The 12,974-nt window shown below is 52.0% G+C and overlaps 1 protein-coding gene across 1 annotated transcript; it reads right to left on the bottom strand.

Annotated features, from left to right (window-relative positions):
• Positions 1-2,531: 2,531 nt before the first annotated feature.
• On the bottom strand, positions 2,532-11,858 carry AP2S1 (adaptor related protein complex 2 subunit sigma 1). Its single transcript, XM_082862017.1, has 5 exons — positions 11,777-11,858; positions 9,238-9,387; positions 3,441-3,554; positions 3,114-3,173; positions 2,532-2,903 (listed from the first exon to the last, which is right to left on the bottom strand). The coding sequence occupies exons 1-5, from the start codon at positions 11,777-11,779 to the stop codon at positions 2,802-2,804; spliced, it is 429 nt and encodes a 142-aa protein (XP_082718143.1). The 5' UTR covers positions 11,780-11,858; the 3' UTR covers positions 2,532-2,801.
• Between the last annotated feature and the right edge of the window lie 1,116 nt (positions 11,859-12,974).

The following is a 12,974-nucleotide window of genomic DNA, read 5'->3' on the forward strand; positions in this document are numbered from 1 at the left end:
TGCCGGACCGGGTCACGAACCCGCGTCACCTGCATCGGCAGGCGGACTCTCAACCACTGCACCACCAGGGAAGCCCTGTCCTCATTGTTTGATTTGCCTCCATTTGCCTCACTTTCTGACATACCAGACATGGACTTGCTTCTTTATGCATTGCCCCATCACCCTCAGGGGACTGAGCTCTCTGAGGGCAGGGGATTTGTTCTGCCCACTGCTGTATCCCCTGGTGCTAAAACAGTGACTGGCTCATAGTAGGTGCCCGAAAAACATTTGTTGAATGCACAAATAAGCAAACGTTCTCTGCATCCTTCCCTCTGTGAGCCTCAGGTCTGTGTGTCCAAAGGCCTCCTGGTCCTTTCCTGGGTGACCCCCAAGAGCTCACACTCACTCTAGTGGGTTGATGGTAGCCCCCAAAACATGTCCACATCCTGGAGCTTATGAGTGTGACTTTATTTGAAAAAAAATTACATCTTTGCAGATGTAATTAAGTTAAAGACCTTGAGATGAGACCATCCTTGATTATCTGGGTGGGCCCTAAATCCAATGACAAGTGTCCCTATAAGAGATAGAAGAGTAGAAGATGCAGACATAGAGGAAAGACCATGTGAAGATGCAGAGATTGGAGGGATGCAGCCACAAGCCAAGGAATGTCAGGGGCCATGAGAAGCTGGAAGAGATAAGGAAGCATCTTCCCCCAGAGCCTTCAGAGGGAACACGGCCCTGTTGACACCTGGATTTCAAATTTCTGGCCTCTAGAACTGAGACGGAATCAATTCCTCTTGTTCTAAGCCACCTAGTTTGTGGTCATTTGTTACAGCAGCCTTAGGAAGTTAAAACACTCTCCACGTTCTAATAACCTTGGCGTATTCCTCCAACCTGCTCTTTCCCCATCTTGGGAAGGACATTACCTCCCACCCCGTCACCCAGCCGAAGATCCAGGCCTCAGCCTGGGTGCCCCCCCTGACACCCTCACCCCTCCAGGGTGGTCAGTCTCAAAGTCCTGTTAGTTTAAGCCACCAAGTTTGTGATAACTTGTTACAGCAGCAACAAGAAACGACTACACTGTTGGAGTGATTGTATCTAGAAGGGAATCCACCTCCCCAAGCCTCTGTGTCCCACATGGAAAATGACAATGATTAGAGTCAGTGCTCACCGTTCACATCTATAAACATCTTTTCTCTCGCAGGGCTTTGCACACAGCAGGCCCGTGATGTCTGTGCAGTGAAGGCATGCTTACTGATGCGAGGTACTACCCTAAACTGTCCCAGGATTAACTCATTTACTCCTCAAGCACACATCATGAGATTAAAAACCATAGTCGACTCACTTTCCAGATGAAGAAACAGAGGCAAGAGAGGTTAAGTGACTTACCCCAAGGTTGCATAGTGTGTATGTAGCTGAGCTGAGACACAACCTACCCCCTGAAGTTGGGAGACTGACGCGAAGCTGTCACATTAATGCAAGTGGACGGGAGGTGCCTAGCATTCTCAGCTCTACCAAGGATGACAGTCATGGCTGCAGCCAGCGGCCATCACTCTGCTCTCGGTGGGCATGGGGGGAAGGGGCACAGCCCCTCCAGAGGGCACTAGAAACACATGCGGGGACTTCCCTGGTGGTCTAGTGGTTAGGACTCGGCGCTTTCACTGACATGGTGCTGGGTTCATTTCCTGGTTGGGGAACTAAGATCCCAGAAGCCACACGGTGCAGCCAGAAAGAAAAGAAAAGAAAAAAAAAGAAATATGCAGGAGTGTTTTCTGTTGTCACAAGTGCTGAGGGCCACTTGGTACTGGCACTTGGCAGATGGAGGTGGACAGTCTTACACAGTGAAGAATCTTCCTACCCCAAGTGCCAGTAGTGCCATTGCTGAGAACCACTGAACACTGGGCCCAACGCCTGCACCTCTGGCCTAGTGGTTAAGAACAAGGATTCTGGAGCCGCCTGCCTGGGCTCAAAAGCAACCTGGTTCATCTGCAGACTTGCCACGTGACCTTGAATGAGTCTTGTAACCTTCTCTGAGCTCAGTGATCTCCTCTGGAAAATGGGGCTACTAACAGTCCCTTACTCATCATCTTGCGAGGACTAAGTAAGGCACTACATGTCAAGGCTTAGAACGGTGCCTGAGAGACATCGGTGTTGGCCCGGAACATCATTATTTTAGTAGCAAGTGCTCAGTGTCGAGATCCGTCACCGCTTCCAGTCCCAGCAGCCCTCTGTGGGCAGAAAAGGGTGGGAAAGCATCTGCACTCCCCCTCCCCCAACCTCAGCACGAGCAGTTCGTTGGGGTTGTTTTGTGTGTGTTTTTCTCTTCTTGACTGCCCTGCACGGCTTGTGGGATCACAGTTCCCCAACCAGGGATTGAACCCAGGACCCCTGCCGTGAAAGCTCAGAGTCCTAACCACTGGACCACCAGGGAATTCTCACGAGGAGTGTTTGTTGACTGACTGCCTGATGCACTGATGGCAGGGCGTCCGGAGTTGCCCCTGGTTCCCAGGGAAGATAGGCAAGGGCTCAAAAGACACGAGGCCAGGCGGGGACCACAGGTTTACTGGGGGCTCCACGCACGCACTCATGGCATCACACGACAACGGCATGGTTACTCGGTACACGCAAAGTGGCCTCCGCCCACAGCTGGGGCCCAGAGGCCGTGGGGGGCGGCCCCTTCCCTTGTGGCCCAGACCCGGCTGGGTGTCTTCCTCCGGGGCAGCTGAGGGACGGGGCTGCTGGGGTGGACCCCGGGCCTGGAAAGGGGAAGGGAGCAGGCTCGACCGGGGGCAGGACCGGGGGCGGGAGGGGCCGGCCCGCCCTCACTCCAGGGACTGCAGCATCAGCAGCTGTTTAAGCACCTTCGTCTGGCTGGTCTCTCGGATTTCGCCGGCCAGGAACATCTCGTCCACGACCGTGTAAACCTGAGTGAAGGGAGGGTGAGGGGAGACCCTGGTGTGAGAGGTGGGGAGACCCCCAGGATGCTGGTCTAAACCTTGGGGGCTGGGGGCTCTGATGCCCGAGGGCCAGGAAACAGATCCCCGCAGAGGCACCGGGGCGGCTGCGGGGGTCCAGCCCACCCTCCTTCCCCCTCCTCCGGCCCCCTCCTCATCTCATCTTCACCAGGAGCCCACCTTGTAGAAGTTGAACACCAGGTCCAGTTCACAGACGTTGTGGAAATATTCATTTAAGACCTGGGAGAGGAAGACAGAGGTGGTGAGAGATGGGCAGGGAGAGAGAGACACACACACAGAGACAGGAACAGAGGGCATCAGAATGAGACGGCAAAAAAAAAGGCAGAGAGAAGCTGAGGAAAGGGGAGAGACAGAGACCAGAGGAAACATCGAGGAGGGCAGAAAAAGACAGTGGCCCTCCGCCCCCCGCCTCTGAGGGGAGGGCAAGGAGGGCCCGTGCATCCCAACAGAGGGGATGCGAGGGACGGCGCCCGCCCGCCTGTGCACCTCCACAAAGTTGTGGATGGCCTCCAGGTAGGCCAGGTTGTTGTCGTTGACATCCACACAGATGCAGAAGTAGAGGCCGGCGTAGCGTCGGTAAATGATCTTGAAGTTCCGGAACTGCGGAGCAGAGAGGCAGATAGTCAGTGACAGGGTGTGCCCAGGACCCAGTGTGCTGGGCAGGGTGGACCCAACATATTCAGTCCTGCGTTCCACGTGTGGTCCCTGAGGCCCTGTTCTGTGTCTGGCCTTGTGCTGGGGACACAGTGGTCCTGGCCCTCCCTGCCTAGGGCTGACTGTCCAGCGGAGACAGATTCATCCTCAGTCATCCCCTAAGTGAGCAGGGCTAGACTGTGAGAGTCCCAAGGGGGCAGGCAGCTGACCCAGGATGGGGGTCCGGGAGGGCTTCCTGGAGGAGGGGGCATCTGGACTGAGATCTGGAGGATGAGTAGGAGTGAACGGGCAGGAGTGCTTTAGGCAGAGGGAACAGACTATGCAAAAGCCCAGAGCCCAGAGAGAGAGGCAGGGGTGTTCCACGGTGTCCATTCCCCTCTTTCTGTGGCTCCCTGTTGCCTCTGAAGAGAGTCAAACTCCTCAGCCTGGAACTAATCTACTCAATCATTCCACAAACACTGCCTGAGTACTTACTGTGTGGCAGGCTTTGTGCTGGGCAGTGCACACTCACCACCTGTAACCAAGACAATCTCAGCCTTGCCCTTAACTGAACCGTAATATAAATACAAATATTACTACCTTATCACATACACACAATCCACGAATAAATATGCGTGAACCAGGGACGCAGACTCTAATTTTATACGCATGTGTAAGTAGATAAAGTGATAGACACATAGAGATATGAATACTGGCTTGAAAAGTTCCATGTCTTTGGCCAAAATCTGAAAAAGCCAGCCTGGCGTGTGTGCGTGTGTCGCCACCTGGTGGCGACTGCAAAAGCCAACACAAGTCCCTGATTTTTTTTTCTTTTTTTTTAATAAATTTATTTTTATTTATATATATATTTTTCACTGCGTTGGGTCTCCGTTGCTGCGCGCAGGCTTTCTCTAGTTGCGGCGAGTGGGGGCTGCTCTTTGTTGCAGTGCGTGGGCTTCTCATTATGCTTGGCTTCTCTTGTTGCAGAGCATGGGCTCTAGGTGCGTGGGCTTCAGTAGTTGCAGCAAATAGGCTCAGTAGTTGCAGCTCGCAGGCTCTAGAGCGCAGGCTCAGTAGTTGTGGCACACGGGCTTAGCTGCTCCATGGCATGTGGGATCTTCCTGGACAAGGGCTCAAACCCTTGTCCCCTGCATTGGCAGGTGGATTCCTAACCACTGCACCACCAGGGAAGTACTCAAGTCCCTGATTTTTATTTATTTTTTTCCTACTGTATCCTTTTGTTAATTCCTATACTTTGAGTATGTTCTCTAACTGTTTTTGGCCACGCTGCTCAGCTTGTGGGATCTTAGTTCCCTGACCAGGGATTGAACCTGCACCCTTGGCAGTGAAAGCGCAGAGTCCTAACCACTGGACCGCCAAGGAATTCCCAGTATGTTTTCTAATATTATTACAGTAGTTCCTGCACATAATCCATGGATTAGTAAGACTATATCAAGAATAAACCTACCTAAGGAGGTAAAAGACCTGTAGTCAGAAAACTATAAGACACTGATGAAAGAAATCAAAGATGACACAAACAGATGGAGAGATATACCATGTTCTTGGATTAGAAGAATCAATACTCTGAAAATGACTGTACTACCCAAAGCAATCTACAGATTGAATGCAATCCCTATCAAATTACCAATGGCATTTTTCACAGAACTAGAACAAAAAAATCTTAACATTTGTATGGAGACACAAAAGACACCGAAGAGCCAAAGCAATCTTAAGGAAAAAAAACAGAGCTGGAGGAATCAGACTCCCTGACTTTGGACTATACTACAAAGCTACAATAATAAAGACAGTATGGTACTGGCACTAAAACAAAAATATAGATCAATGGAACAGTGTAGAAAGCCCACACGTGCGCCACAACTACTGAGCCTGCGCTCTAGAGCCCGTAAGCCACAACTACTGAGCCCGCGTGCCTCAACTACTGAAGCCCACGCACCTAGCCCATGCTCTGCAACAAGAGAAGCCACCGCAATGAGAAGACTGTGCACCGCAATGAAGAGTAGCCCCTACTCGCCACAACTAGAGAAAGCCCACATGCAGCAACGAAGACCCAATGCAGCCAAAAAAAAAAAAAAAAAGACACGGGCACCTCAATGTTCAGTGCAGCACTATTTACAATAGCCAGGTCATGGAAGCAACCTAAATTCCCATTGACGACAGACGAATGGATAAAGATGTGGTACACATATACAAAGGAATATTACTCAGCCATAAAAAGGAACGATATTGAGTCATTTGTAGAGACGTGGATGGACCTAGAGACTGTTGTACAGAGTGAAGTAAGTCAGAAAGAGAAAAACAAATATTGTATATTAACGCATATATGTGGAATCTAGAAAAATGGTACAGAGGAACCGGTTTGCAAGGCAGAAATAGAGACATAGACATAGAGAACAAACATATGGACACCAACGGGGGAAAGGGGGTGGTGGTGGGATGAATTGGGAGATTGGGATTGACATATATACACTAATAGGTATAAAATAGATAACTAATGAGAACCTGCTGTATAGCACAGGGGACTCCACTTCGCTGAACAGTAGAAACTAAAACAACTATACCCCAATTTTAAAAATAGTAATAAAAAAAATTAAAGAAAAAAGAATATATCAGGGTGCTAACTCTTTTTTTTTTTTTTTTTTGCAGTACACGGGCCTCTCACCGCTGTGCCCTCTCCTGCTGTGGAACACAGGCTCCAGACGCGCAGGCTCAGCGGCCATGGCTCACGGGCCCAGCCGCTCCGCGGCATGCGGGATCCTCCCAGACCGGGGCATGAACCTGCGTCCCCTGCATTAGCAGGTGGACTCCCAACCACTGCGCCGCCAGGGAAGCCCTCTACTTTTTTTTTAAACTGATACAGATACATGATCAAATGTTTGAAGGCCCCTGCTCTGGAGTTGAGGGTTCAAGACAGGAAGCCAAGTGGGCAGGAAACCTTGATCTGGAGAAGTTACCAACTGACTGTCATAGCTGGTGTGGCCCTGGCAGGATCTGACGCTGAGCAGCACTCTTCCTTTCTTGAAATTCGCCCTTTCCTGCTATCATCCTTCTGGCTCTTTCCTGTCACCACTGTGTCACCAGCACTGCCCTGCACAGGGCTACATGCTGGAGTGGGCCTGGATTGGGAGCAACCTAAGATGGTCAGGCCCCCTTGTGACAGTTTCACCTGACCCACCAGCCTTTCTGGCTACTCCTGTCTATTCGGGCCTCCCTGCCCCTCTCTGGGTCCCTCAGTTGCTGCCGTTTCTAGCACTCAGTGTGGGACCCACCCTGCGCCGGCAGCAGGATGCCCCGGGAGAGCGGGCATCCCTTGACGTCCCCGCTCCTCTCCCCTCATCCCCTCCTGGACATCTCAGCTGGGATGAGAACAGACACCTCAGGGCTGATCTTCACCTCAACCTGCTCTTTCCTGAGTCGGCCTCATCCGAGAAAGTGACAGCGCCCCCTACTGGTGGCTCCATTTTCTTTCACACACCTCATCCAATCTTTGGCCCTTCAGTTGGCTCTACCTTCAAAACGCTTCTCAGCACCCCTACTGCTTCCATGCCAGTGCCAGTCACCAGTATCTCTCACCTGGACCTCAGAGGTCACCTCCTGAGTGGTCCCCCTGCTTCTGCTCTTGTCCCCTAGAGAGGGATCCCTAAAGCCTAAGTCAACCCATGTTGCTCCTCAGCTCAAAACCCCTCCGTGGCTCCCGTTTCACTCAGAGCAAGAGCCCAAGCCCTCACCATGGCCCACAACGCCCTGCGCCTTCTGCAATGATCTCATCTGCTCCCACCATCCTCCCTGGCTTACTCCACCTCAGATACACTGGCCTTCTCGCTATTCTAGGAATGCCCCCGTACATTCCTGCTGCCTCAGGGTCTTTGCACTTGCTGTTCCCTGGGCTTGAAATGTTCCTTTCTCAGATATCATCTCCTTCCACTCCTCAATTTCTTCAGGTCTGGGCTCAAATGGCCCCTCTTCAATGAAGACCTCCTGACCAAAGCATCTAAACCTGCATTCCAGCCCCTGCTGTACACACCCCAGCAATTCCACCCCCCCACAGCTGCTTCCTTTTTCTCCCTGACACCTATCACCACTAACAGTCTCCCACCCACTAGAATGTCAGCTGTCAGCTCTCCAAGGGCAGGGACTGGGTCTGTTTTGTTCCCTGCTGTATCACCAGTGCCTAGAACAGTGCCCGGCACACAGCAGTCCCCTGATTAATATTTGTTGAATTCTACAGGACAATCAGCCTGGTCTCTTGAACAGGCTAATCTCGTGGGAATTAAAGCTGGAGGCATCTCAATAAAGAGACCAAAGAGACATGGAAACCAAAAGCAACGCCAAGATCCTTGACTGGCTTTGGACAATCAGTTTTGATGATTTGGGGGAAATTTAAGTCTTGATTGGGTATTAGAGTAATAGTAGTAAGGAAGTATGACTCATTTTATCAGGCCTGATGGTACTTTGGTCATGGAAGGATGTGTCTTTATTTTCTGAGATGTATCCTGAAACATTTAGGGATGAAACGTCATGGTCTCTGTAACTTATATATATGTTTTGACTGCACTGCACGGTTTATGGGATCTTAGTTCCCCAACCAGGGATTGAACCCAGGCCCTTGGCAGTGAGAGTGAGAAATCCTAACCACTGGATTGCCAGGGAATTCCCCCATGATCTCTGTAACTTAATGGAAAACACTACAGCAAGGGATGGTTCATTATACCATTCCCTACTCTGTGTGTTTGAGCATTTTAAGTTTTTAAAAGGCACCAGAAAAAAAAAAAGTTGTTCGGCAGAAAAAGGTAAAACAAAAATGCAGGACTTCCCTGGTGGCGCAGTGGTTAAGAACCTGCCTGTCAATGCAGGGCACATGGGTTCGAGCCCTGGTCCGGGAAGACCCCACATGCTGTGGAGCAACTAAGCCCGTGCGCCACAGCTACTGAGCCTGCGCTCTAGAGCCCGTGAGCCACAGCTACTGAAGCCCACGGGCCTAGAGCCCATGCTCCACAACAAGAGAAGCCATCGCAATGAGAAGCCCGCGCACCGCAACGAAGAGTAGCCCCTGCTCGCCGCAACTAGAGAAAGCCTGCACAGCAACGAAGACCTAATGCAGCCAAAATTAGATAAATAAATAAATAAATTTATAAAAATAAAAACAAAAGCAAACTCTTAATACTATGAAATCTGGATAGTTTGCAATCGACTTCTCTCCTGTTGTACTAACCTGTACGCCGGAAAAATTTCACACTAAAAAGTACCCCCCAGGGCTTCCGTGGTGGCGCAGTGGTTGAGAGTCCGCCTGCCGATGCAGGGGACATGGGTTCGTGCCCTGGACCGGGAAGATCCCACATGCCGCGGAGCGGCTGGGCCCGTGAGCCACGGCCGCTGAGTCTGCGCGTCCGGAGCCTGTGCTCCGCGATGGGAGAGGCCACAGCAGTGAGAGGCCCGCGTACCGTAAAAAAAAAAAAATACCCGCCAAAGGAAGGAAGACCGCAAGCATGTTGAATAAATGAATGTGGTAAGTAAGGAGGGTGTGAGGGGTTATTGCCATTAGAGGTTGGGCAGGAGGCTGGGAAGGAGGGGTCAAAAGGTAGCAAGGGAGTGGGGGGTGCATTTTGGCCGGGGGGGGGTAGTTTCCCGTCACCTCCACAAAGTTGGTGTGTTTGGCATCTCGGACAGTGACCACAGCGTGCACCTCCTCGATCAGCTTCTGCTTCTCATCGTCATCAAACTGCATGTACCACTTGGCCAGGCGCGTCTTGCCTGCCCGGTTCTGGATGAGGATGAAGCGGATCTGGGGGCAGCAGGAGGAGGAGGGAGGGAGAGGGGTGGGGAGGGCGGGCCAGTGCTGGGCGGCCCTGCCCAACAGCCCCATCCATCCCCACAGGGGAGACAGGGCCCACGTGTCCCTGCGGCCTGTCTTCCAAGGGTCTCAGCCATGCCCCAGAGCCCAGCCAGGTTGGCCTGGCCACACGCTCCTGTCCCAGGTCCCTCCAACACCCCCGTGATTTCTCTGGCCAACTCTGCAGTCATTTCTAGGGCACTAAGTCCCAGGCTCCACCAACTCTCGTCTCCCTGACCTTGGACAAAAGATCCGCCCCTCTAAGCCTCAGTTCCCCACCCCCCCACCCCGGCAAAACAAGTTTCCATAGAAGACCCACTTTGTCAGGGTGTTCTGAAGGTTAAATAAGTTTATAAATTTAGTCTAGTAGCTGGCACTAGCAGGTTCGCTCGGTGTCGGCTACGATCATCATCAGTGATGGCTAGGAAATGTGTTTTTATGATTCTGAAAAGCCAGCTCAACTCTCATAGGGCTACTATGAACACTGAACAAGTTGATCCCGGAAGTGCTTTGTATAGTGCCTATTACATACGGAGTGCTCAATAAAATTAGCTATTATGACTGAGGCATTTGACCAAGTGGCTAAGAACACAGACTCCAGAGCCCGAATGAATCCTGGCACTGCTGGCTGTGTGTCTGCAGGCAAGTTACTTAACCTCTCCGGACCTCAGTTTCTCCGTCTGTATAATGGATATAACGAGAGTACCTCCCTCAGGAGACTGTTGCATGAGTTATTAAATATAAGAGGTATAATACAGTGACTAGTACATACTGTTATACAAATATTAGTTGTTAGTAATATTATAATTCATCGGCATTTGACTTTGAGAAAACCATGGCCCAAGTTCACGTAGCTAGGGAGCCTGCCTTTGGGCTCAGTTCTGTTTGAGATGGGCATGCTTATGCCCGTTTTATAGATTCTGAAGAAACTGAGGCTCAGAGAAAGGAAGTCTCACAGCCAGAAAGCAGAGCTGGGAGTCCAAAGGCTTTCCTCTGAGCCCCCTTACCCTCACCTGTGGGAGCCTCCACCCACTGGCGAGAGTCTGCTCTCTTTCCTAAGCCTCACTTTCCACACACTCCATCCCTCCTCCCCCAACCAATCAGGCTGCACAGAAAAAGGATATTACACTCTCCTTCCAAGAACCCCTTCTGCTGAACCAGGGAAAACCACTTCCTAGGGCAGGGGTCCTGGCAGGCAGGGAAAGGGCGTGGGGTGGGAGTTGGGGGGACCCACACCACACAGCCACAGCCTGGGGGCAGAGCCAGAGATAGATGGGGTATCTAGGGAGGAGAGACATAGAAGCCAGTCTACACAGCTGAGGGAGAGCTCTGCCTCTTACTCCTAAGTTCCCTCACACACCTCTTCCTGTTTCTCCTCCCAATTAGAATCTCTCCACCTCAGGGAATCCACAATGAGAAGTCCCTTCCCTCCTGTATCCTCGCCCCTCTGATGTCCCCTCTTGATGCTCCCCAACTTTCTCTGTCTCCAAGCCCCCTACCCAGGAGCTGTTCCCTTTTGACTCCTGCTTTCTCCGTTTCAGTGCCCTCTGTCAGGTCGCCCCATCCCGATCCCCGGGGAGCGGTGACAAATCCAATGCCCAGTCCTTGTTCCCAAAGCCCCATCCCCACCTCTCCCACTTCCATGCCTACTCCCTATTCTCCAAGACCCCTCCTCTTGCAAAGACCTACTCCATTGCTCCCCACTCGTTTCTAGCATTCATTCCCTACGCCAAGGCTTCTCCCTTTTATTGCACACTTTTCCTGACATTAGAGCCCCATTCCCTACAGTTGTCTACTTCCCGTCTCCAGGGTCCAGCCTCTTCCCCTCGAGATACCTCTCTCATCAGCAGTATCGGCCCAGTTCCAACACCCCCTCCGCCTGCAATGTCAGCTTCCTGCCTCTAGAGACCCCCCTCTCTCCTATCACAATGTCTCCCATTCTTCAACTCTCCTGCCACGCTCCCAGAGTCCTCCTCTTAGGATGTCCCCTCCCCACCTCCAATTCCTTCTGCCCATCTCTGAGATCCTCCCTGATCTCTTGCCTCCCTGTTTCAAAACCCTCCAGCCACCTCCAGTGTCTCCCTCCCGCACAGCCCTCTCCGCTTGCCACCTGGTCTCCAAAGCTCCCTGGCCTCGAGAGCCCCGGTACACTCCAGCGCTCAGAGCCACCTCCCGGTTCTCTCCTTCCCCGGCCTTCGATCGGCCCCAATCCCGAGAGCCCGCGCCCGGCCCAGACCATCGCACCGCAGCAGGGGCGGCTTGTCAGTATCCCACCGAGTCTCCAGTACCTGCACGTGGACCCACCCTTCCCCCGTCCCCAGCGTGGGCGCGCCCCCGTTACCATGGCGACCCCCGTCCGGACCCCAGCGGCCCCGGTCCCGCGGCTTCTGGGCGGCTCCGGCTCTGGCAGCTGCTGGGGGACCGAAGGCTAGAGCGGACTTCCGGGAGACGAACTCGCCCGCCCTCTCGCGCACAGCCCGCTGGGAATTGTAGTCCGGAAAAAATGGGTTCGCTTGTCTGGGAGTCAAGCCTGGGAAAAGAGCCGGTCTCGCTTCCCAGCATGCTGCGCGACTGTCCGTTTCCTACCGCACGGTTCGGACTCCAAATGCATGCTGGGAGCCGTGGGCGAATTATAGTCGTCCGAGGACTACAATTCCCGATATGCTTGACGGCCAGCGAGGCGAGCGCTGCATCCTGGGAAATGTAGTTCCTCCAGCCTCCCTCCACCTCCCCGCGAAGGCGAAAAGGACAAGCTGGGAATAGTTGTTTTAAATAAGAAACTGCGTTGGGGGAGCTAGAAATGTAACTGTCTTTCCGTGTTCACCCAGTACTTTGTTTAAAATGTGTTGAGTGTTTTCTGTGGGAGACAGACAGGTTTAAGAGCATGAATTTGGAAGTCAGAACTGTGTGCAAATCCTGCCATCGCATTTCCTAGCACTTTGGGCCAGCAATTTCACCCCTTAACTCAATTTCTTCATCTGTAAAAGAGGGGTGATCAAGGGGTAACCTCAGTAGGGTTGTTGTAAAGCTTCGGTAAGTTTCCAAAGTACTTAGCACAGTGCTCAACACATGGTAAGTGCTCAATAAATATTAAAATCATGAATGTTCACTGTTAACATACATCAGGTAATAGGCGTCTTCTTACTTCCTATCCAGAGGTACACCTGCCTTCTTTCAGTTACCCAAACAGGCCAAGTGCTTTCCCACCTCAGTGCCTTTCCTTTGCGCTGTTCCCTGGAAATCCTTCCCCCATTTATTTGCTGGCTGACCTCTTCCTCTAGCTTAAACAGCACCTCCACAGTACTATATAGAGGACCCAACATACAAAAGTCCCCCTCTCCGACCCCTCAAATTCTCTAGGTCAGCAGTTAGTTCGATTTTTTTAAGCCTTTTTACGACTGTTAATGATTTATTTGGGGTGTGTGGGTCTGTTGTCTGGATCTCCCCTTAGGTCCCTGTTGAGAGCAGGGACCCTGTCTATTAACTGTATCTACATCACCTAGAACACGGTGGCACATAGTAAGCACTCAGTAAAGGTA

The sequence above is a fragment of the Leucopleurus acutus genome (genome assembly GCF_964270905.1).
Source record: "Leucopleurus acutus genome assembly, chromosome: 20".
Taxonomy (NCBI): domain Eukaryota; kingdom Metazoa; phylum Chordata; class Mammalia; order Artiodactyla; family Delphinidae; genus Leucopleurus; species Leucopleurus acutus.